Below are 21,665 nucleotides of genomic sequence, written 5' to 3'. Positions count from 1 at the left end.
GTAGCTGTGGCGAGTTGGCTCAGTAGCTGTGGCGAGTGGGCTCGGTAGCTGTGGTGAGAGGGCTCGGTAGTTGCAGCTCCTGGGTTCTAGAGTACAGGCTCAATAGTTACTTGGAATCTTCCTGGATCAGAGATCAAACTCGTGTCTCCTGCACTGGCAGGCAGATTCTTTACCACTGAGCCACCAAGGAAGTTCTGTGGGCAGGTTTTTGTGCACATGGAAGTTTTCATTTCTCTGGGTTAAATGCTCAAGAGTGCAATTTCTGGGTTGTATATTAATTTTTTATGAAACTCAAACCTTTCAAAGACCTGTATTCTTTTGAAGCCACCAACAGTGTATGAATAATCTAGTTTTTTATCTCCTTACTGATATTTGGTGTTTTTAACTTCAGCCATTCTGACTGTGCAGACGTGTATCATCATGGAGTCCCTAAAGGCTGATGATGCTAAGTATCTTCTCATACTTATTTGCTGTTTGTGCATCTTCTTCAGTGAGATACCCCTTCCTATCTTCAGCTCATGGTCTGGGTTGTTCTCTTGCTGTAGAGTTTATATGTATGTTCTAGACATGAACTTTGTCAGACGTATGGTTTGCAAATATGTTCTCTGAGTCAGTCGTGTGTCTTTTCGTACTCCTCACCTGACCTGTGAAAGAACATCCATGTTTAATTTGGATAAAGTCCTGCTTAGCAGTTTTTTCTTTTGTGGACTGCACTTTTGGCATAAAATCTAATAACTCTTTGCTTATTCCTAAATCAAATATTTTCTCCTATATTTTTTCTAACATTTTTATTATTTTACTTGTGAGTCTGTAATCCATTTTGTGTTACTTTTTGTATAAAGTGTGAAGTTTAGGTTGAGTTGTGCTCCCCCATGCCCCTTCCCTCCCTCCTTCCCTTTTTCTTTTTCTTTCTTTCTCTTTCCCTCCCTTCTTCCTTCCTTTCTCTGGCTTTTGGACATGCAGTCGCCCCAGCAACACTTGTTGAAATTCTGTATTTCCTCCATTGAATTGCTTTCGCACCTTTGCAAACAACACACTGGGCGTACTTGCGGGGTCCACTTCTGCTCCAGTGGTCTCCATGTCTGTCCCTGCCAGTGTCACGTAGTCCTCAGTATTGTAGCTACACAATAAATCTGTTAGACCAGATAGATTTCTCCCATTTTATTCAGTTTGGGAGAATTGACATCTTTACTGTGTTGGGCCTTTCAATCCATGACATGGTGTATCTCTCCCTTTATTTAGATTGTCTTTGATTTCTTCAATCAGAATTTTATAGTTTTCAGCATACAGGTCCTGTATTTGGTTTGTTAGATTGTAAATGGTATTGTATGTAAATCTTGGTGTCCATATATATATTTTCATCGCTAGTATACAGAAATACGGGTTTCCTAGGTGGCACGGGGTAAAGAATCCGCCTGCCAAAGCAGGAGACTCAAGAGTGAAGGGTTTCATCTCTGGGTCGGGAATATCCCCTAGAGTAGGAAATGGCAACCCACTCAGTGTTCTTGCCTGGAAATTTCCATGGACAGATGAGCCTGGTGGGCTACAGTCCGTAGTGTCGCAGAGTCAGACACAGCTGAACGGCTGAGCACCCAAACATACAAGGAAATGCAGCTGATTTTTGTAGGTTGGTCTTATATTCCTGACCTTTTGGAACTCACTTATTAGTTCTAGGAGATTCTTTGGAGATTCCTTGGGATTTCCTATATAGATAGAGGTGTCATTTGTAAATAGGAATGATTTCTTTTTTTCTGGCCTGTATGCCTTTTATGTTTTATTTTTTTAAAGTCTTTATTGAATTTGTTACAATATTGCTTCCATTTCATGTTTGTTTTTTTGGCCATGAGACATGTAGGGTCTAGTTCCCTAAGCAGAGATAAAACCTGTACACCCTGCATTGGAAGACGAAGTCTTAACCACTGGACCACCAGGAAGGTTCCCCTGTATGCCTTTTATTTTCTGGTCCTTGTTTGATTTCAGTGGTTAAAATGTCCACCATCACAGTGATTAACTTAGAGTGGTGAGAGCAGACATGCTTTCCGTGCTTCCAATCTCAGGGGAAAGCATTCGGTTTTCACTGCTAAGGTGTAATGTTAGCTGTCAGTTTTTTTGGCAGATGCTCTTTATCAAGCTGAATCAGTCCTTGGATTCCTATTTTTTCTGAGAGTTTTTGTCATGAATGGGTGTTGAGTTTTGTAAAATACTTTTTCTGGATTGGTATGATTATGTGATTTTTTTTGCTTTAGCCTGTTAATGGTGGGTTACACTGATTGACTTTTGAATATTGAACCAACATTGCATTCCTGGAATAAACCCATATGGTCATGGTATACAATTATTTTATATACTGCTTAATTCTATTTGCTAATATTTTATCAAGGAAGCCTGCATATATATATATAGTTGATTTACAATGTTGTGCCAATCTCTGATACAGCAAAGTGACTCAGTTATACGTATATACATTCTTTTTTATATTCTTTTCCATTACTATTTATCACAGTATATTGAATATAGCTCCCTGTACTATGCCTTAGGACCTCATTGTTAATCGTTCTAAATCTTACAGCTCTCACCTACCAACGCCCACTTCCCGGCATCCCCCTCCCCTCCCCCTCCTGCTGACAGCCTTGAGTCTCTCTGTCCGCGAGTCTGTTTTGTTTTGTTGTTGCTCAGTTGCTAGGCTATGTCTCACTCTTTGCGATCCCATGAACTGAAGCACGCCAGGCTTCCCTGTCCTCCACTACCTCCCTGAGTTTGCTCAAACTTATGTCCATCTAGTCAGTGATGCCATCCAACCATCTTATCCTCTGTCGCCCCTTTCTCCTCTTGCCCTCAATCTTTCCTGGCATCAGGGTCTTTTTCTAATGAGTTGGTTCTTTGCATCAGATGACCAAAGTATTGGAGCTTCAGCAGCAGTCCTTCCGATGAATATTCAGGGTTGATTTCCTTTAGGATTGACTGGTTTGATCTCCTTGCTGTCGAAGGGACTCTCAAGAGTGTTCTCCAGCACCATATTTCAAAAGCATCAATTCTTTGGTGCTCAACCTTCTTTAGGAAATGGCAACCCACTCCAGTGTTCTTGCCTGGAGAATCCCAGGGATGGGGGAGCCGGCTGGGCTGCCGTCTATGGGATCGCACAGAGTCAGACACGACTGAAGCGACTTAGCAGCAGCAGCAGCAGCAGCAGCAGCAACCTTCTTTATGGTTCAACTCTCACATCCATACATGACTGCTAGAAAAACTATAGCTTTGACTATATGGACTTTTGTTCGCATGTAATGTTTCTGACTTTTTAATGTACTGTCTAGGTTTCTCATAACTTTTCTTCTAAAGAGTGTCTTTTAATTTTGTGCTGCAGTCACTGTCCGCAGTGATTTTGAAGCCTAAGAAAATGATCTGGCTTTTCCGGTAAGTGGCCTGAGGTGAACCCTAAAATGGTATTCACTTGACCCAGAAAACCCCACAAAATCATGCAAATCAAGAGGTTCAAATCTTCGTGTTCACTTTAAGAACACTCGTGAAACTGCCCAGGCCATAAAGGGTATGTATATCTGAAAAGCTACCAAGTATCTGAAGGAGGTCACTTTAAAGAAGCAGTGTGTGCCATTCCGTTGTTACAGCAGTGGAGCTGGTAGGTGTGCAAAGGCCAAACAGGGGGGCTGGACGCAGGGTCGGTGGCCCAGAAAGAGTGCTGAGTTTACCACACATGCTCAGAAATGCAGAGAGCAATGCTGAGCTTAGGGCTTAGATGTGGATTCTCTGGTCATTGAGCACATCCAAGTGAACAAAGCCCCCAAGATGCGGCACAGGACTTACAGAGCTCACGGTCGGATCAACCCCTACGTGAGCTCTCCCTGCCACACTGAGATGATCCTTACTGAAAAAGAACAGATCATTCCTAAACCAGAAGAGGAGGTTGCACAGAAGAAAAAGATATCCCAGAAGAAACTGAAGAAACAAAAACTTATGGCCCGAGGATAAATGCTGCAAAAAATAAATGCAAATAAAAGTAAAAAGAAAATGATCTGACAGTATTTCCACTTTTTCCCCATCTATTTGCCATGACATGATGGAACTGGATGCCACGATTTTTTTTGAGTGTTGAGTTTTAAGCCAGCTTTTTCACTCTCCTCTTTCACTTTCATCAAGAGGTTCTTTAGTTCCTCTTCACTTTCTGCCATGAGGGTGGGGCCATTTGCATATCTGAGGTTGATGATGCGTCTCCGGGCAATTGTAATTCTGGCTTGTGAGTCATCCAGCCAGGCATTTTGCATGATGTACTCTGCATATAAGTTAAATAAGCAGGGTGACAATATACAGCCTTGACGTACTCTTCCCAGTTTGGAACCAGTCCATTGTTCCAAGTCCAGTTCTAGCTGTTGCTTTTTGTCCTGCATGCAGGTTTCTCAGGAGGCAGGTCAGGTGGGCTGGTGTTCCCGTCTCTTTAAGAATGTTCCACAGTTTGTTGTCATTCACACAGTCAAAGGCTTTAGTGTAGTCAATGAAGCAGAAGTTGAGTCTTTTTCTTGGATTTTCCATGATTTTTCTATGATCCAGTGGATGTTGGCAATTTGATTTCTGGTTCTTATGCCTTTTCTACATCCAGCTTGTACATCTGGAAGTTCTCGGTTCACGAACTGCTGAAACCTCAGCTCAGTTCAGTTCAGTTGTTCAGTCGTGTCCAGCTCTTTGCGATCCCCATGGACTGCAGTTGTCAGGCTTCCCTGTCCATCACCAACTCCTGGAGCTCACTCAAACTCATGTCCACAGAGTCGGTGATGCCATCCAACCATCTCATCCTCTGTTGTCCCCTTCTCCTCCCGCCTTCAGTCTTTCCCAGCATCAGGGTCTTTTCCAACGAGTCAGCTCTTCACATCAGGTGGCCAAAGTATTGGAGTTTCAGCTTCAACATCAGTCCTTCCAATGAACACCCAGGACTGATCTCCTTTAGGATGGCCTGGTTGGATCTCCTTGCATTTCAAGGGACTCTCAAGAGTCTTCTCCAACACCACAGTTCAAAAGCATCAATTTTTCAGTGCTCAACTTTCTTTATGGTCCAACTCTCACAATCATACATGACCACTGGAAAAGCCATCGCTTTGACTAGATGGGCCTTATGTTGGCAAAAAAAACCCAAAACACCTTTGTTGGCTGAAACCTAGCTTGGAGAATTTTCAGCATAATCTAGCATCTGAAAAGAGTGCAATTGTATGGTAATTTGAACATTCTTTGGCATTGCCCTTCTTTGGGCTTGGAATGAAAACTGACCTTTTCCAGTCCTGTGGCCTCTGCTGAGTTTTCCAAATTTGCTGGCATATTGAGTGCAGCACTTTCACAGCATCATCTTTCAAATTTTGAAGTAGCTCAACTGGAATTCCATCACCTCCACTAGCTTTGTTCGTAGTGATGCTTTCTAAGGCCCACTTGACTTCACATTCCAAGATGTCTGGCTCTAGGTCAGTGATCACACCATGGTGATTATCTTGGTCGTGAAGATCTTTTTTGTACAGTTCTTCTGTGTATTCTTGCCACCTCTTCTTATATCTTCTGCTTCTGTTAGGTCCATACCATTTCTGTCCTTTATCGAGCCCATCTTTGCATGAAATGTTCCCTTGGAATCTCTAATTTTCTTGAAGAGATCTCTAGTCTTTCCCATTCTGTTGTTTTCCTCTATTTCTTTGCATTGATCACTGAGGAAGGCTTTCTTATCTCTCCTTGCTATTCTTTGGAACTCTGCATTCAGATGCTTTTATCTTTCCTTTTTTCCTTTGCTTTTTGCTTCTCTTCTTTTCACAGCTATTTGTAAGGCCTCCTCAGACAGCCATTTTGCTTTTTTGCATTTCTTTTCCATGGGGATGGTCTTGGTCCTTGTCTCCTGTACAATGTCATGAACCTCCGTCCAGAGTTCATCAGGCACTCTATCTATCAGATCTAGTCCCTTGAATCTATTTCTCACTTCCATTGTATAATCATAAGGGATTTGATTTAGGTCATATCTGAATGGTCTAGTGGTTTTCCCTACTTTCTTCAATTTCAGTCTGAATTTGGCAATAAGGATTTCATGATCTGAGCCACAGTCAACTCCTGGTCTAGTGTTTGCTGACTGTATAGAGCTTCTCCATCTTTGGCTGCAAAGAATATAATCAATCTAATTTCGGTGTTGACCATCTGGTGATGTCCATGTGTAGAGTCTTCTCTTGTGTTGTTGGAAGAGGGTGTTTGCTATGACCAGTGCGTTCTCTTGGAAAAACTCTATTAGCCTTTGCTCTGCTTCATTCCGTGCTCCAAGGCCAAATTTGCCTGTTACTCCAGGTGTTTCTTGACTTCCTACTTTTGCATTCCAGGCCCCTATAATGAAAAGGACATCTTTTTTGGGTATTAGTTCTAAAAGGTCTGGTAGGTCTTCATAGAACCGTTCAACTTCAGCTTCTTCAGTGTTACTGGTTGGGGCATAGGCTTGGATTGCCGTGATATTGAATGGTTTGCCTTGGAAACAGAGATCATTCTGTCGTTTTTGAGATTGCATCCAAGTACTGCATTTCGGACTCTTTTGTTGACCATGATGGCTACTCCATTTCTTCTAAGGGATTCCTGCCAACAGTAGTAGATATAATGGTCATCTGAGTTAAATTCACCCATTCCAGTCCATTTTAGTTCGCTGATTCCTAGAATGTTGACGTTCACTCTTGCTATCTCCTGTTTGACCACTTCCAATTTGCCTTGATTCATGGACTTAACATTTCAGGTTCCTATGCAATATTGCTCTTTACAACATTGGACCTTGATTCTATCACCAGTCATGTCCACAACTGGGTATTGTTTTTGCTTTGGCTCCATCCCTTCATTCTTTCTGGAGTTATTTCTCCACTGATCTCCAGTAGCATATTGGACTCTTACTGACCTGGGGAGTTCCTCTTTCGTTGTCCTATCAGTTTGCCTTTTCATACTGTTCATGGGGTTCTCAAGGCAAGAATACTGAAATGGTTTGCCATTCCCTTCTCCAGTGGACCACATTCTGTCAGACCTCTCCACCATGACCCGCCCCTCTTGGGTGGCCCCACAGGGCATGGCTTAGTTTCATTGAGTTAGACAAGGCTGTGGTCCGTGTGATCAGATTGGCTACTTTTCTGTGATTATGGTTTCAGTGTGTCTGCCCTCTGATGCCCTCTCGCAACACCTACCATCTTACTTGGGCTTCTCTTACCTTGGACGTGTGTCTCTTCACGGCTGTTCCAGCAGAGCGCAGCCACTTCTGCTTACCTTGGAGGAGTCGCCCCTCCTGACCTTGAACGTGGAGTAACTCCTCTCGGCCCTCCTGCGCCCGCGCAACCGCTGCTCCTTGGACGTGGGGTTGCTCCTCTCGGCCGCCATCTTGACCTTGGACGTGGGGTAGCTCCCTGCACAGGCCCCATCGCAGCCGCCACGCTTCCTGTGCGGCCTGTCACAGCTGCCGCGCTTCCTGAGCCGCCACACTACGCTTCTCGGCCTTCTGGCTAAGACCAAGTGTAGTATCTGTTCTTATTGTGTGTGTTGTTTTGGCAAATGAGTGTCAACTGAAAGCTGAACATTTTTGGCATTGTATTCTAAGACCCTGGATCTTATTTAAACCCTCTGTTTTAGCTGACTTCCTCTGACTTCTGCCAAGAGAAGCAGGGGTCGCTGCCTTGCTACTGCAAGGTGGGTGTAGAAGGCTGGTTTCCCCACCGGGCCTCCACCAACACATTGTGGGGGTGTTTTTCATTCTGCCTGGCTCCCACTGAACCTCTAGGATGCTTCCCTGGTTGGGAGGGTTAAGTGTGCCTCTTTTCTGCTCTCCACACGGTCCGTGCACGTTATATGGGTGGGGTGTGTTGGCCTCATTACTGGGTGATGGTGAAAGTCTGACTTTCCCCTGGGGCCCCTCTGGCAGCAGCACCTCAGTAGGGAGCGGGTAGTATGTCTCATTACTGCCGCCTTGGGGTGGAAGTCCAGGCCCTTTGTGTGGTCCCCACTGATACCACAGAGGTAGGGTGGGATGGGGGCCTTGGGAGGATGTCCAGCTCCCTGCTTGTCTTTCTCTGACATGGCCATGGTTTAGGGGTGTTGGGAGGTTGGTTACCTCGCTACAGTCTGGGGGGGGGTGTTGTCTAGCTCCCCCTTGGTCTTTGATGCTCAGGGTGGAGGTGGCACCATGTTTTTTCTGCCCTGTTTGGCTGGAATAGTGCCGTCACTGTCTGTCTTACTAGGTGGCCCCCTTCCTGGCCCTTTGGTTAGAGAGAGAGAGAGAGAGAGCACATGCTGGCTTTTGCTGCTGTATTTTTTGTCTGTGTCTCTTGGCATTTCCAGCTTGTAGGTTTTAAGAGCCCCAGGTATGGGATATATGAGGGAAAAATGAAAGAGAAACACAGGGAACTCATTGTGTGTCCAGAGGTCCCAGCTGATCTGCTTTCTTTTCTCCACTTTTTAGAGTTTTCTGTGAAATGTATATTTGCTCTGGATATAATGTTCAGGTTATTAATTATACTCAGTGGGAGAAACAGGGAAGAGAATGTCTGCTTCATTTTCCCGGAAGTGCAAGTCCTTGCTTGTTTCTTAAGATGAGAATAGGGTACTTTGGCTACCGGTGGAAATGGTCCATTAGTGGGACATCGTGGAGCCAACCCCCTGACCAGTGGGTGGGAGGGGCCGAGGCAGCAGCACATCTCTCCTTCTTCCCAGAAGGGGGCTGGTTCTGAGGGTGCCCTTCGGGGAGGCTGGTGGCTTTGACGGTCATTGTAGCCCATAGATTGGAGTTCTGTTTGAAGCTGGCAGGGGTTGGTCAGGGAATAGGGGCAGCAAGCAAAGTCAGATGTCTGAGTGTCTCTTCTGGTTAAGGCCTGGGGTTCTCTGTGGCCAGCCTGGAATCAATGTCCAGGAATCAGAAGCCACAAGCGGCAGGCAGGCAGGGGGGCTCAGGACTTGCAGGGGTAGAGTCTGCAGTTCTGCCTGGGCTGGCGGACACTGGAGGACAGCAGTCCCAGCAGCAGCGCCTGGATGTCAGCCCAGTCTCAGGGCAGGGTCAGGACGTCCTTCTGCCTCTGTCCTGCTCAGGCCTCGCCCTTGGCTTGTCAGCCGCCTCTTGAGTGGAGGAGCAGAGGGGCCCAGTGGTTGCCTGCCCGCAATGCCCACCCCTCTTGGTTCACTTCTAGCAGGAGATTCGTGTGGAGAAAGAGGTCTCCCCGAGTCAGGGGCCTATAGGGGCCCCTGAAAACAAAACAACAGTGGAAAAGAATTGGATGGAGAGGTCCTTATCCCTTTGTGGGCTGTGCTCTAAAAGTCAGAAGGCTTGGGGGGAGCCCCCCTGCATCAGGTTATTTAGACCCGGCCCGAGAGTGGGGTTCTGTCAGGCTCAGCTCCTCCCTGGGGGCAACAGCAGCGAGTTGTCTGCTTGTTGATGGGGTGTGGCCCAGGCTCCCTGCGCTGTGCTGTGGGCGTGGCAGGAGACAGATTGGACTTGGACCTTGGGGGTCCCTGGGCTTCACGAAGGAGGACTATCTCTGAAGCTGCCTGGGAAGCGGAAGGGAGGTGTCCAGGTAGGGCACCTGGGGCGGGGGAAGCCCTTTGCTTCTTGGCGCTGCTGGGCAGGTCAGGAGTGCAAAGCTTCTTGGTCCTTTGGGGGCCCCAGTCCTAGAGGGAGCAAGGGCAGGCAGGTGTGGTCTGGATTTCCTGTCTGGCCCCACCCGTACCTGACTCTTCTGGTGTGTGAGAAGGCCCACCGTCCTGCTCATCTGCTCTTGCTTCCAGACCAATGACGCAGCCGGCAACACCTGGAACTGGCTCTACTTCCTGCCCCTGATTATCATCGGCTCCTTCTTCATGCTCAACCTGGTGCTGGGCGTGCTCTCAGGGTAAGAGGCCTTGCGGCTGCGTGAGCCTCTGTGTTGGCAGGCCAGGGCTGGGTGATGGGACTGGACGTGGCCTGTGTGGTATGGGGGAGGTGGGGCCTGGCCTGGCCCTGGGGTGGCCCCTCCTAGAGCCCTGAGCTCTAGCCAGCCTGCCCTTGGGCTGCCATCTGACCTCTCCCCTGGCCTCCTTACCTCTAGCTCTTGGCCTTCACCCTGGCCTCTCAGTCGGGAGGGGCTGCTGCTGCCTCTTTCCTGGATCCGTGGTGGGGTTTCTGCAGGAGGAGCCGTGGGGGCCAGAGAGCCCTCGGCTGCGACACTGGAGAAGGAATGGCGCAGCCCTGGTCTGCACCCCAGCCCCGACCCCTGGCTAACCCTCGTCTCTGGGTACCTGTCCCTGCTGGCCTCAAGGAGAGGACAAGCAAGGCCTCAGGGCGAGGGTCCCTCCTGGAGAAAGGGGCTCCGACCCTCCCGGGGAGAGAGGTGCAGCAACCTGGGGCCCATCGCGCCCTCCTGGCCTACATGCGGCTGAGGCCAGAGAAGCGCCCGTGGCTTCAGGAAGCCACCGGGGCTGGTGTCTGGGGCTTCCACTCTTCTCCAGGGCCGAGGAGGCTGTGGACAGAGATAGAGGGCGTCTGGCTCGGCCTGCCACCCTGCCCCACCTGGGCGTCAGATCCCTGTAAAGCTGGGGGGGAATGTTGCCACTCCCCTGGCCTGAGGTAGGCTGGGGAGAGCCTGGGGGACCCAGTGGGCAGCTGTCCTCTCGTCTGAGAAGGTGCCGCCACCGAGAGGGCAGCGTCTGGGCCGGCGCTCTGCTCGGCTCTGACGTGTGCTCCTGCCTTGCTCCCTCCTGTGAGGCTCTGATTGTCACTAGCGTGCCTTTCTGAGCCTCTCCGCCTGGGGCAGCACCGAGGATGGTGGGAGCGCCCCGTCAGGTGGAGGCTGCAGTCTGAGCTGGGATGGGGAAGCCAAGGGAGGCCTGGGCTCAGAGGAGGATCTGGGGAAGGGGCAGCTCCACTGAGACGCAGGGGGACCAGCTTGGCAAGGAGGGAGAAGGTCGTGCAGGCAGAGAACTGCTGGAGTGGAGGCGCAGTGTGTGGGGCCTGCGGTGCAGGGAGCTCAGGGCTGGAGCCGCCAGGCTTGTGAGGAGGTGGGAGGCTGGCAGGACACGAGTGGGCCCTGCTCAGGGTTGCTCTGGAGGACGGGAGGAGGAACGGGGTTGCCAGTGGAGCCTGAGGGAGGCCCGCGAACTTGGTGTTTCTCCGCCCTTCCCCACCTGCGTGTGCCGGTTTTTCTAACCGGTCTCAGCTGGGCCCAGGGTTCTGCTCCAGCCCCAGAAAGGTGGGAGACCGCACGGCCGCTTAGCCTGGTGATCACCACAGGTGTGACTCTGCCACGGCTGGACAAGGGCTGCTGGACGGGCCAACTTGGAGGCGGTTCAGCCTCGCTCCTGGCCACGCCTCGATCTTTCACCCTCCCAGCGCCCAGAGGAGCAGAATGGGCCACTCTTCTCAGAGTCCTTCCTCCCCGAGGGGCAGAAGCCTGGGGAGGGGAGGCTCACAGCTGCCCCCAAGCAGTGGGTGCCTGGAGGCTGGGTCAGTCACTGCAGGGAGTTTCTGCTGGTGACTGTCAGGCCACCCAGGCAGTGTGGTCTCGCCCCATCCTGCCCTCAGGCCTCTGCACTCAGGTGTGGCCAAGGGGGCTGGCCTGGTGGGGAGACCGTGAGGGGCCCTGCATCTCTTTAGTCAGGACTCGGGCGGGGTGAGACATCCAGGAGGGAGCCATCCCCTCTCACGGCCAGGGCTAAGGTGGCTCAGGCTCTGCTAGACGGTGGTCTCAAGCTCGGGGTCCATCCTGGTCAGAGCCAAGCTCTCTCCCTTGCCAGGGAGAGAGCTGTGAGAGAAGTCCGGCTTGCCGGGCCCGCCCCTCTGTCGAGCCCAGAAGCTGCTACTCCTGAGGGAGAACAGGATGCTCTTTTGCCCTGGGCACATGCCTGCCTGCACTTTGGGCACCTGAGCTAATGTGTGTGCGCATGTGGTTTGTGTGTGGTGTGTGTATGCAGGGCTTCCTTCTGATCCTTTGAGCCTAGAAGCTCAGCTGAGGTGGGGCAGGTGCTGAGGGCCCCGGGCAGCAGAGGGACCTCGTGACGCTAGACTGTCTCCTTGTCTCTGGCCGCCCTGAGCTGATCTGGTTCCTCCCTGCCCCTCCTTCTAGCGTGGCTGAACATCTGAACCAGCCGAAAAACAAAGGTGACAGTCCTCTGGAGGGTTCTTGTCCACGAGCTCTTTGCATGTCTCTGTCCAGAGGACAGGGCCCCGCACTCAGAGGGTGTGCGCCCAAAGCTGCTGTAGGCCAGGGGGCAATGGAGCCCCTCTCGGGGCACTGGGGAGCTGTCCCTGTGTGCTGCAGGGGCCCGAGCGGGGAGCCTTTGCCTAGGCCTTGTGAGTGCTCAGGTGGGCAGAGGCCAGGGTGGTGGGGCCACCTGGAGGGGTGGCCTGTGGCCCGCTGCCCCTGTCCCGGCCTCTTCCTGGTTCCTGGTGCCTCTGCTGTATAGGTGGGCCTGTAGGTGAGCTTATACCCACCTGATCTGCCTCCTGCGCTGGCTTTGCCCATCACAGAGAGTTTGCCAAGGAGCGTGAGCGGGTGGAGAACCGCCGGGCGTTTCTGAAGCTCCGCCGGCAGCAGCAGATCGAGCGGGAGCTCAACGGGTACCTGGAGTGGATCTTCAAGGCCGGTGAGGACAGGGCTGTGTGGCGCTCCTGGCCTGGGCTCTGTTGGCTCCCTGCCCCTGCTCCAGGGCCCTCCTGGTGCGAGCTCTGCTGGGGTGGGGGCTGCTTGTAGGAGGGTCACATGAGGGGAGAGCAAGCCAGGCCCTCTTCACGGCGCTCTGCCTGTGGACACACCAAAGGCTCTGACTCAGTGGGATGAGCTCAGCCGTGGCCACAGTGACTTCTGGAAGTGGGAAGGCCAAGCAGGCAGGGCCCTGCCTCCATTCTGCTGTGTCTCTGGGGGACGAGCCCTGGTTGGGGTGGGCACGGGCGGGCTCCGGCCTGAGGCTGCGTCTCACTTGCAGAGGAGGTCATGCTGGCCGAGGAGGACAAGAATGCGGAGGAGAAGTCCCCTCTGGACGGTAGGCGGCTGCTGTCGCACTCCTTGCCCGGTCTCAGGGCTTTGGGGGCCACTGGGCCACAGTATGTATGCGCGCTTGCATGTGATATGTGATGCCTTCTGCTCTGCCGGGTGCCTGCGTGTTGCAGGCAGGCTCTGTGGGTCAGCAGCACGTGCCGGTCAGCCGGATGCTCCTGAGGAGCTGTGGGCCATGACCAGAGTGGGTGTAGCCAGCAGTGGGCTCAGCCCTGGGTCTCAGGAGCCTGTGCTCACAGCACAGCCTGCAACCCATGTTGTCCAGCATGGTGGCGGACTCGTGACTGTGTGAGTTCGCAGGTGCCCCTGTTACAGTGAAACACAAGTGAAAATCCAGTCCCTTAGTCTTCCTCAGCTTATTTCAAATCATCCTAGAAAGTTCTGTGGGACCGCACCGCTTCTAGAAGGCTGCGGGTTTAAATTAAGCCATGTCTGACCCCAGGGCTCAGGATGGTGCTGACCCCAGCTTGCCGTGGAAGACCCCTAGTGCCATGTGGGGCCCCAGAGCAGGGACAGGGGCGAGCACAGCCCCAGTGACAGGAAGGAAGGCTGGCATCTTCATGCCCGCTGCTTAGGACAGGACCAGACAGGGTGCCACACCTGCCATGGTCTTGTGGGGCCCACACCTGGGGCCTAAGCAGGTCTCGCTGGCTCCTCTGCGGCCTTGAGCTCATCGCTCTTGTCTCACCTCGCCTTGGAGTGCGGGTTGCTGGGGCAGCCGGCTACAGCCCTGGCCTTGTCCTACTTGGAAGTTTCCTGGTCTCCGCGGTAGCTAGGCCTTCCCCATGGACATTATCATGGAGAGAAGGACAAGCAGGACCTCAAAATCCCTTGTCCCTTTTGCTCTGAGGACCGAGAGGGGCCATAGGGGCCAGGCATCGTCCTTCCTGCCACCAGCCTTGGCTTCAGGAGAGGGGATCTGGAGAGGCTGCTGGTTCCTGGAGATTAGGGAGTGGGTAACTGAGAGACAGCCCAGCCCTGAGGCAGATCGGCCAGCTGGGCTGCACTCATGCCGCCTGCCCACCCTTCGTTTAAAGCAGTGTTGAAGAGAGCAGCTACCAAGAAGAGCCGAAACGACCTGATTCACGCGGAGGAGGGAGAGGACCGCTTTGCAGACCTCTGTGCTGTGGGTGAGTCTGTGGGAGTGTGCTGTGCCGAGTGCGCACCCGCTCCCTCCCTGCCGCCCTGGCTCTCCTCCTTCCCTTCCTCCCCACCTCCCCCACCCCCGAGTCAGTCAGTCAGCCCCAGGTTGGTGTGTCTGCCAGACAGCAGGAGGGACAGCACCTGGTGCAGAGATGTCTTCCTGGGGCCAGGCCTTGAGGTGGGCTGCACGCACAGCTCCTGGAGTTCTTCTTTGCCTCTTGCTCCTTCAGTTCAGCACACTGCTGGCTTCTAGCTGTTCTTGGCTCTGCTGTCCTGTGTGGACTGGAGACCTCTGGCACATCCCGAGGCTGTGGACTGCGTGTGTCACTGCTGTAGGGACTGAAAGTTTCTTTTATCTCTCTTATAATGAGTTTGAATGAACTCCGGGAGTTGGTGATGGACAGGGAGGTCTGGCATGCTGTGATTCATGGGGTCGCAAAGAATCGGACATGACTGAGCAACTGAACTGAACTGAAGCTCTGTGTATCTTCCATATTCCTTGGGTCTGCTGCCTCTGAGGCCTTGGCATCATCCCCTGCTTCTCAGAGAGTGAAAGGGAAACCTGGTTCTTTCATCTTTTTAGTTCCCTTCCTCTTAGCCTGGTACCAGAAGCCTAGCACCTGAAGTGCTTGGGCCTTTCCCACTGAATGCCCTGAGGCTGTGCGTTCTGGGGCAAAGGAGGACTCAGCCCGGGGCCTCCACCCAGGGGAGCACGGGGAGGGGGTGTGCTTGGCAGTGACCGCTTTGCATTACAGGCACCAAGTCAGGTCCAGGCTGCACCTCCTTGCTCTCCAGCGGTCCCCAGTGGACTAGAGTTGAACGAGCTGCTTCCTGTTATATTGTTCCATTTGTAAGACTGAGCTCTCTAACAAGTCATTTGTGTATTTGTTTATCTATTTATACTTCCCATTCTCTGTCCTCAGTAAGCCCATGTCAATAGTTTGGGGTTTATCCTTCCCATTTCTAGATGCTCATCTCAGATAACACTCATACCACATCCCCCCGCACCACCAAAATCACTGCAGATGGTGACTGCAGCCTTGAAATTAAAAGACACTTACTCCTTGGAAGGAAAGTTATGACCAACCTAGACAGCATATTAAAAAGCAGAACCATTGCTTTGCCAACAAAGGTCCATCTTGTCAAGGCTTTGGTTTTCTCAGTGGTCATGTATGGATGTGAGAGTTGGACTGTGAAGAAAGCTGCGCGCCGAAGAATTGATGCTTTTGAACTGTGGTGCTGGAGAAGACTCTTGAGAGTCCCTTGAACTGCAAGGAGATCCAATCAGTCCATCCTAAAGGAGATCAGTCCTGGGTGTTCATTGGAAGGACTGATGCTGAAGCTGAAACTCCAATACTTTGGCCACCTGATGTGAAGAGCTGACTCATTGGAAAAGACCCTGATGCTAGGAAAGATTGGAGGCAGGAGGAGAAGGGGACGACAGAGAATGAGATGGTTGGATGGCATCACCGACTCGATGGACATGGGTTTGGGTGGACTCCGGGAGTTGGTGATGGACAGGGAAGCTGGCGTGCCATGGTTCATGGGGTCGCAAAGAGTCGGACACGACTGAGCAACTGAACTGAACTGAACCACCCCCCCACACATATGCATACACACATGGACACATACATACTGTAGACTTTTGGGGTCTTTTCATATTACAGATATAGTTTCATACAAAATTTTCTCATCAGTGCCTCTTGGAACACCCCTGCCCTGATCAGCTGGTCTAATTACAGTTTGCTTCTGTTGGTGTTCATAGTGTCCGTGCTGTGGTGTCTGCTGTCCTGTAATCAGCTGCTTAAACATCTGCCCTTCCTCAGCAGAGCGTTTGCCCCTGTGGGCTGGGTCCCAGGAGCAGGGCTGCTGCAGTGAGGGTGTGCTGGCACCTTCCAGGGCAGCCGCTGCGCTGCTGTCCAGACTGTCTGTGACCACACATTCACCCTGGTGCAGGGACACCTCTGTTCTCATCCTGCCTGAGGTTGCAGCTACTCTCGACTTTTCCCAGTGTGAGGGGAATTTGATGATTATAAAGGGGTATTCGTGGCAATTTTAATTCTCATCTCACTCACTACTCGTGATTTTGAGCCTGTTTTTCAGTGTTTGTTTCCCATTTGAATTTGGGTGTTGCTGACTTCTCGTGTACTCTGTGTGCTTTTCTGCTGGGTTGTTGGTGTTTGTTAATAGGAGACCAATATATGTTGTGGATCTGAATTTTAATTTTTTTCAAATTTATCGTGAGTGTTAATATTTAAATGGTCCCTCTATTCTTATTTTACCTAAAGTTTTTTAAAAAAGTTTTTATTGTGATTTTGTAAAATGAATTAGGGAGGTAAAAAAATCTTTCCCTGTAGCTTGGAGTAGTTTAAATAATACCTAAATTATCTGTTCTATAAAGGTAAAATAAAAATGTGAACCCATCTAGTTAAGAAGTGAAAAGAATGTGTTAGTCATTCAGTCGGGTCCGATTCTTTGTGACCCCATGGGCTGTAGCCCGCCAGGCTCCTTTGTCCATGGACTTCTCCAGGCAAAATACTAGAGTGGGTAACCATTCCCTTCTCAAGGGGATCTTCCCAACCCAGGGACTGAACCTCGGTCTTCCACATTGCAGGCCGATTCTTTACCGTGTGAGCCACTGGGGAAAAGAGTGTGGACTGGGGTTACATTTTGTTAGGAGATACTCCATTTTGCTGCCTTTCGGGCCCGTCTCTGCAGGACAGAGTAGAGCTCTCATGTAGGGCCCGTCTCTATAGACCTGCATGTAGGGCCCGTCTCTATAGACCTGCATGTAGGGTCTCATGTAGGGCCCGTCTGTATAGACCTGCATGTAGGGCCCGTCTGTATAGACCTGCATGTAGGGCCCGTCTCTATAGACCTGCATGTAGGGTCTCATGTAGGGCCCGTCTCTATAGACCTGCATGTAGGGCCCGTCTGTATAGACCTGCATGTAGGGCCCGTCTCTATAGACCTGCATGTAGGGCCCGTCTGTATAGACCTGCATGTAGGGCCCGTCTGTATAGACCTGCATGTAGGGCCCGTCTCTATAGACCTGCATGTAGGGTCTCATGTAGGGCCCGTCTCTATAGACCTACATGTAGGGCCCGTCTCTATAGACCTGCATGTAGGCTTTCATGTAGGGCCCGTCTCTATAGACCTGCATGTAGGGTCTCATGTAGGGCCCGTCTCTATAGACCTGCGTGTAGGGCTCTCATGTAGGGCCCGTCTGTATAGACCTGTATGTAGGCTCTCATGTAGGGCCCGTCTCTAGACCTGCATGTAGGGCTCTCATGTATTCTTCTCATCTCTCCTTTGTTCAGTCCTTTGCTGGTCCGTCACTCAGCAGCTACTAAGTGCCCAGATGTGTTGGGACGTGCCCGGGGCATTGGGTTACAGCACTGAGCAAGATGCAGAAGCCTTCATCTCTGGAGTTTCCAGTCCAGTGCTAGGTGTGAAAAGGAAACACGTAGGGAAAGCGGGGGCTTGAGGGGTCTGAGTGCGTCGGGATGCTAACAGCATGGCTACGACAGGCCCTGGGAAGGTTGCCTTCAAGTCAAAAGCTGAAGAAATGAGCAGGTGAACTTACCAGGGCACAGAGCATCCCCAAGGCAGGTGAGAGGACCCTGGGGCAGGAGAGTCCTGGAGGCCAGTGTGGCTGGAGCAGAGTGGAGGGCTGGGGCAGCGAGAGGAACAGAGCTCCAGGGAGGCTGGAGCCCAGCACGGACTCTGCCAGCCACGGCGGTTTGCAGAGGAGGGTGGCATCTGGCTGCAGGGGGGCACTGAAGACTGCCCGCCATGCAGAGAGGGCAGGGCAGGACCAGGTCAGGGGCTGCTGTGAGGACCCCAGTGCTGGGTGGGGGTACTAAGTAGTTGGATTCTAGATCTATTGTGAGGACAAGCCCATAGGATTTCTGACCAGACGGACGTGGAGATGAGACAGAGAGAGGCGTCAAGGGCAGCTCTGCAGGGAGTGTCCACAGAGGAGCCCTGCTCAAGAGGGTGGGGCCACAAACTCACGCGTTTTGAAGGACAATAACTAGAATTTGGTTCCGAGTTTGTGCTGAGTTTGGGATGCACGTTGGAGAGGCAGTGGGGTGTCAGCTGGGCACTCTACGTGTTAGGGGCTGGCATTCAGACTGCAGAAGGCATTTAAAGCTCTGAGACCGACTAGATTGTGTCGAGTTTGGCTTTGCTTTTTTCTGGTTGTCAGTATATTTATCTTTGATTTATAATTTCTTAATTAGGATCATGTAAGCTTAGTATACGGAGAAGGCAATGGCAAGCCACTCCAGTGTTCTTGCCTGGAGAATCCCAGGGACGGGGGAGCCTGGTGGGCTTCCGTCTGTTGGGTCACACAGAGTCGGACACGACTGAAGTGACTTAGCAGCAGCAGCAGCAAGCTTAGTATACGGAGAAGGCAATGGCAAGCCACTCCAGTACTCTTGCGTAGAAAATCCCATGGATGGAGGAGCCTGGTGGGCTGCAGTCCATGGGGTCACTCAGTCGGACACGACTGAGCGACCTCACTTTCACTTTTCACTTTCACGCATTGGAGAAGGACATGGCAACCCACTCCAGTGTTCTTGCCTGGAGAATCCCAGGGATGGGGGAGCCTGGTGGGCTGCCGTCTATGGGGTCACACAGAGTCGGACACGACTGAAGCGACTTGGCAGCAGCAAGCTTAGTATATATTAATGATCATTTAAAATAAACAGATTGTAGATTTCCTTATATTTTTTGTTTTCAGTTTTATTGTTATTTTTAGTCATTATTAGGTTTATCTTTCTACTTTATTTTGATTTATTTTTTTATTATTTTTCTAATTGCTTAAAATGTATAACTTGTCCTTTTTTCTTTCTTCTTTAGCAGCGACAGCAGTTAAGGCTGCATGTTTTCCTCTGCACGGAGCTTTGTTATGATGTCCCCTCTGTACTGGTTTCCAGATGACAATTTTTTTACTTTCCTCTTGAGGCAAAGGTTATCTGGGAATGTGCTTCTGAGTTATAAGCAGCAATATTCTGCCATCTTTTTATTATGTCTGATTTTATCAGATAATGATTGGGAAATGTGGCCAGTAAATCTCTACATTTAAAAGTTTTCAAATTCCAGCTTCATGATTGCCTTTAGACAGTTTCATTGACAGAAGCACGCTCTGTGTGTGCTCTGCTTTTGAGAGCTATCAGGTTATACGTGTGTCTCAAAGTCAAGTTTGTTGGTTGTGTTTTCCAGTTCTTTAGGTCTTTCTGTTTTATCTGCTAAATCTGTTTAGTTCTGAAAGAGACGTTTGGAACATTCCCACTTCATTTTTTATTAATAAGTTTCGTTCGTATTTTTTTCTTAAAATTGTGTCTGCGTCTGTGATCGGAACACATCTTGAGATCCATCCTGTTACATTTCAAGTGTACGGGGGGTTACTGTTGGCCTCAGGTGCTGCGCTGGGCAGCGGGTCTGCAGAGCTTGTCCACCCTGCTTCCCTGGGGCTCTGTTCCTGTGCACAGCTCTCCAGCCCCACCCAGCAGCCCCTGCTCACCACTGCCCTGTCTCTGGTTTAATGAATTTCACTATTTTAGATCCCTCATCTGCGTGCAATCATTCATGAAGTATATGTCTTTCTGAACGTAGCTCATTTCACTGGGCGTGACATCCTCAAGGCCTGTTCATGTGGGTACATGTTGCGCATTTCCTTCTTTATTAGGGCTGAATAGTACTCTGTGGTATGTATAGACCACCCTTTCTCTATCCTCTCAGCTGTCAGTGGGCAGTTAGGTTGTTTCCACGCCTTATCTGTTGTGAATTGTGCTGCAGCTGGCGTGGCAGAGCTCAGACCTCTTCCAGATTCTGGTTTCAGTTATTTTGGAGACCTCTCTCTATATACGCAGATATAGGTACAGATACATGCTGGGCTCACTCAGTCGTGTCCGGCTCTTTCGACCATGTGGACTGTAGCTCGCAAGGCTCCTCTGTCCATGGGATTTTCCAGGCAAGAATACTGGAGTGGGTTGTCTGCCCTCCTCCAGGGGATCTTCCCGACCCAGGGACTGAATCCGCGTCTCTCATGTCCGCTGTGTTGGCAGGTGGTTTCTTTACCACCCCTGCCACCTGGGAAGCCCAAGACAGAGAGACTGAGACAGTCTCCCCGGCAGCTGGGCTGCTCGGCCGTCAGGTGGTTTTATTTGTCACTTCTGAGGAGCCACAGCGCTGTTCTGCATTTACGTTCCCACCAACGGAGCACGAAGGGCCCATTTTTCCGTGTTCTCACCAGCATTGTCTTCTGTCTTTTTGGAAGTAGCCATCCTGACAAGTGTGAGGTGATAAGTCTTGTGGTTTTGAGTTACGTTTTCTCGATGCTTCCTTGTGTATTTCTCACGGCTTTTGTTTTTGTGTTTGGCCGCTGTGTATCGTTATGGCTGTTTCATCTTCTCTGTGAATGTGTTTCATCATCTCACAGAACCTTCTTCATCTGTTTACTTCCTCCACTGGGCAATTCCTTGTCTGACAGCAAGTGTCTTACTTTTAACTACTACCATTATTTTTGGGTTTTAGTTCGCATTGTTTGGCATCTTTGCTTTTCCTTTCATTTTCAACTCTTTATGATGTTAAGTGTTTTAAACGTTGTTCTTACACACAACATGTAACTTGGTTTTGCTTTTTTAACCCAGTCTTATGGCCTCTGTCCCTAATGGGGGAGTCCAGCCTGTCTCTGCTCAGCGTGAGGGCTGGCATCCGTGACTTCTTCCCCCTCCTTCTTTGATACTTGGTGTCGATGTTTGGTACTGTGGTCTCTATCTTTCCTGCCTTGCTCTTTGACTGGTTGCTGTTCATCATGCTCTCCCCTCTGCTGATATCTGATTCTTCCTGCTTCTGTTCCTGACCTTCCATCCCTGCTCCCAGAATTAGGGACGTTTCCTTGACTGTTTTCATGTTTTCGCCTTCTTTACCATAGTACCATAGATGTAGCACCTCCATAGCTGAATTGCTGTGTTTCCCATTTCTCTGCCCCACCCTCAACCCAGTAAGTACTTGCAGTGTTTCCCTCCTTGTCGCCCGCTCCTGGTGGGAGATATCTTGGGGTTTAGTTCTCGGTGTCGCTGGCCCCTGTGGTCACCCCGGGCAGGCGCAGGCCTGCCTCGGCCTTTCGTTGAGCGGTCACGTGGGTGCTCCCTTGTCTGCAGTCACTGTGTTCCACAAGCTTAGTGCTCCGCTTGGACGGCGTGTAGGTGAGTGACTGGCTTCTGCACATGCTCAGGCGTCTGCTGTTGTTCTCATGACAAGAGAGCTTTTGCTGCTGCGGTTGTTCTCTCCTGTTCTGCGGGGGTCACTGTCCTGTTCCTAGTGTCCTGGATGCAGATACGGCCCTGCCTGGAATGCCCTCTGCCTGGGGTCTGAAGCCCAGGGGGCCTCTCGGCCTGCAGCTCAGGTCTTCCTACTCGAGGAATGTTTTTTTTCCATTTGTTCAGTTATTTAACCTCCTTTCCTTTTTCTTTTTGCTCCTGGAATTCCTGTTACTTTGTGTTA

At 50.8% G+C, this 21,665-nt stretch overlaps 1 protein-coding gene and 1 non-coding gene across 5 annotated transcripts in view; both read left to right on the top strand.

Moving 5' to 3' along the window:
- The window catches only part of CACNA1B (calcium voltage-gated channel subunit alpha1 B), a 214,767-nt gene that overhangs the window by 61,168 nt on the left and 131,934 nt on the right, over nucleotides 1–21,665 (top strand). For 2 of the 4 annotated variants that reach the window (XM_055400588.2, XM_088840959.1), the window contains exons 7-10: nucleotides 9,766–9,869; nucleotides 12,482–12,597; nucleotides 12,937–12,993; nucleotides 14,048–14,137. In XM_055400588.2, coding sequence (XP_055256563.1) covers nucleotides 9,766–9,869; nucleotides 12,482–12,597; nucleotides 12,937–12,993; nucleotides 14,048–14,137 — 367 coding nt within the window. Of the gene's footprint in view, nucleotides 1–9,765; nucleotides 9,870–12,481; nucleotides 12,598–12,936; nucleotides 12,994–14,044; nucleotides 14,138–21,665 lie in introns of all 4 variants that reach the window. The other 2 variants (XM_088840958.1, XM_088840957.1) reach the window with 1 other exon arrangement.
- On the top strand, nucleotides 7,477–7,658 carry LOC129540151 (U2 spliceosomal RNA). Its single transcript, XR_016038703.1, has one exon. It is a non-coding gene; the product is annotated as a U2 spliceosomal RNA (small nuclear RNA).

The sequence above is a fragment of the Moschus berezovskii genome, chromosome 11, assembly GCF_049115385.1.
Source record: "Moschus berezovskii isolate FMDL1 chromosome 11, NW_MosBer_1.0, whole genome shotgun sequence".
Taxonomy (NCBI): Eukaryota; Metazoa; Chordata; class Mammalia; order Artiodactyla; family Moschidae; genus Moschus; species Moschus berezovskii.
Note: the sequence above shows the minus strand (reverse complement) of the source record. Positions and strands in the feature narration are given on the sequence as shown.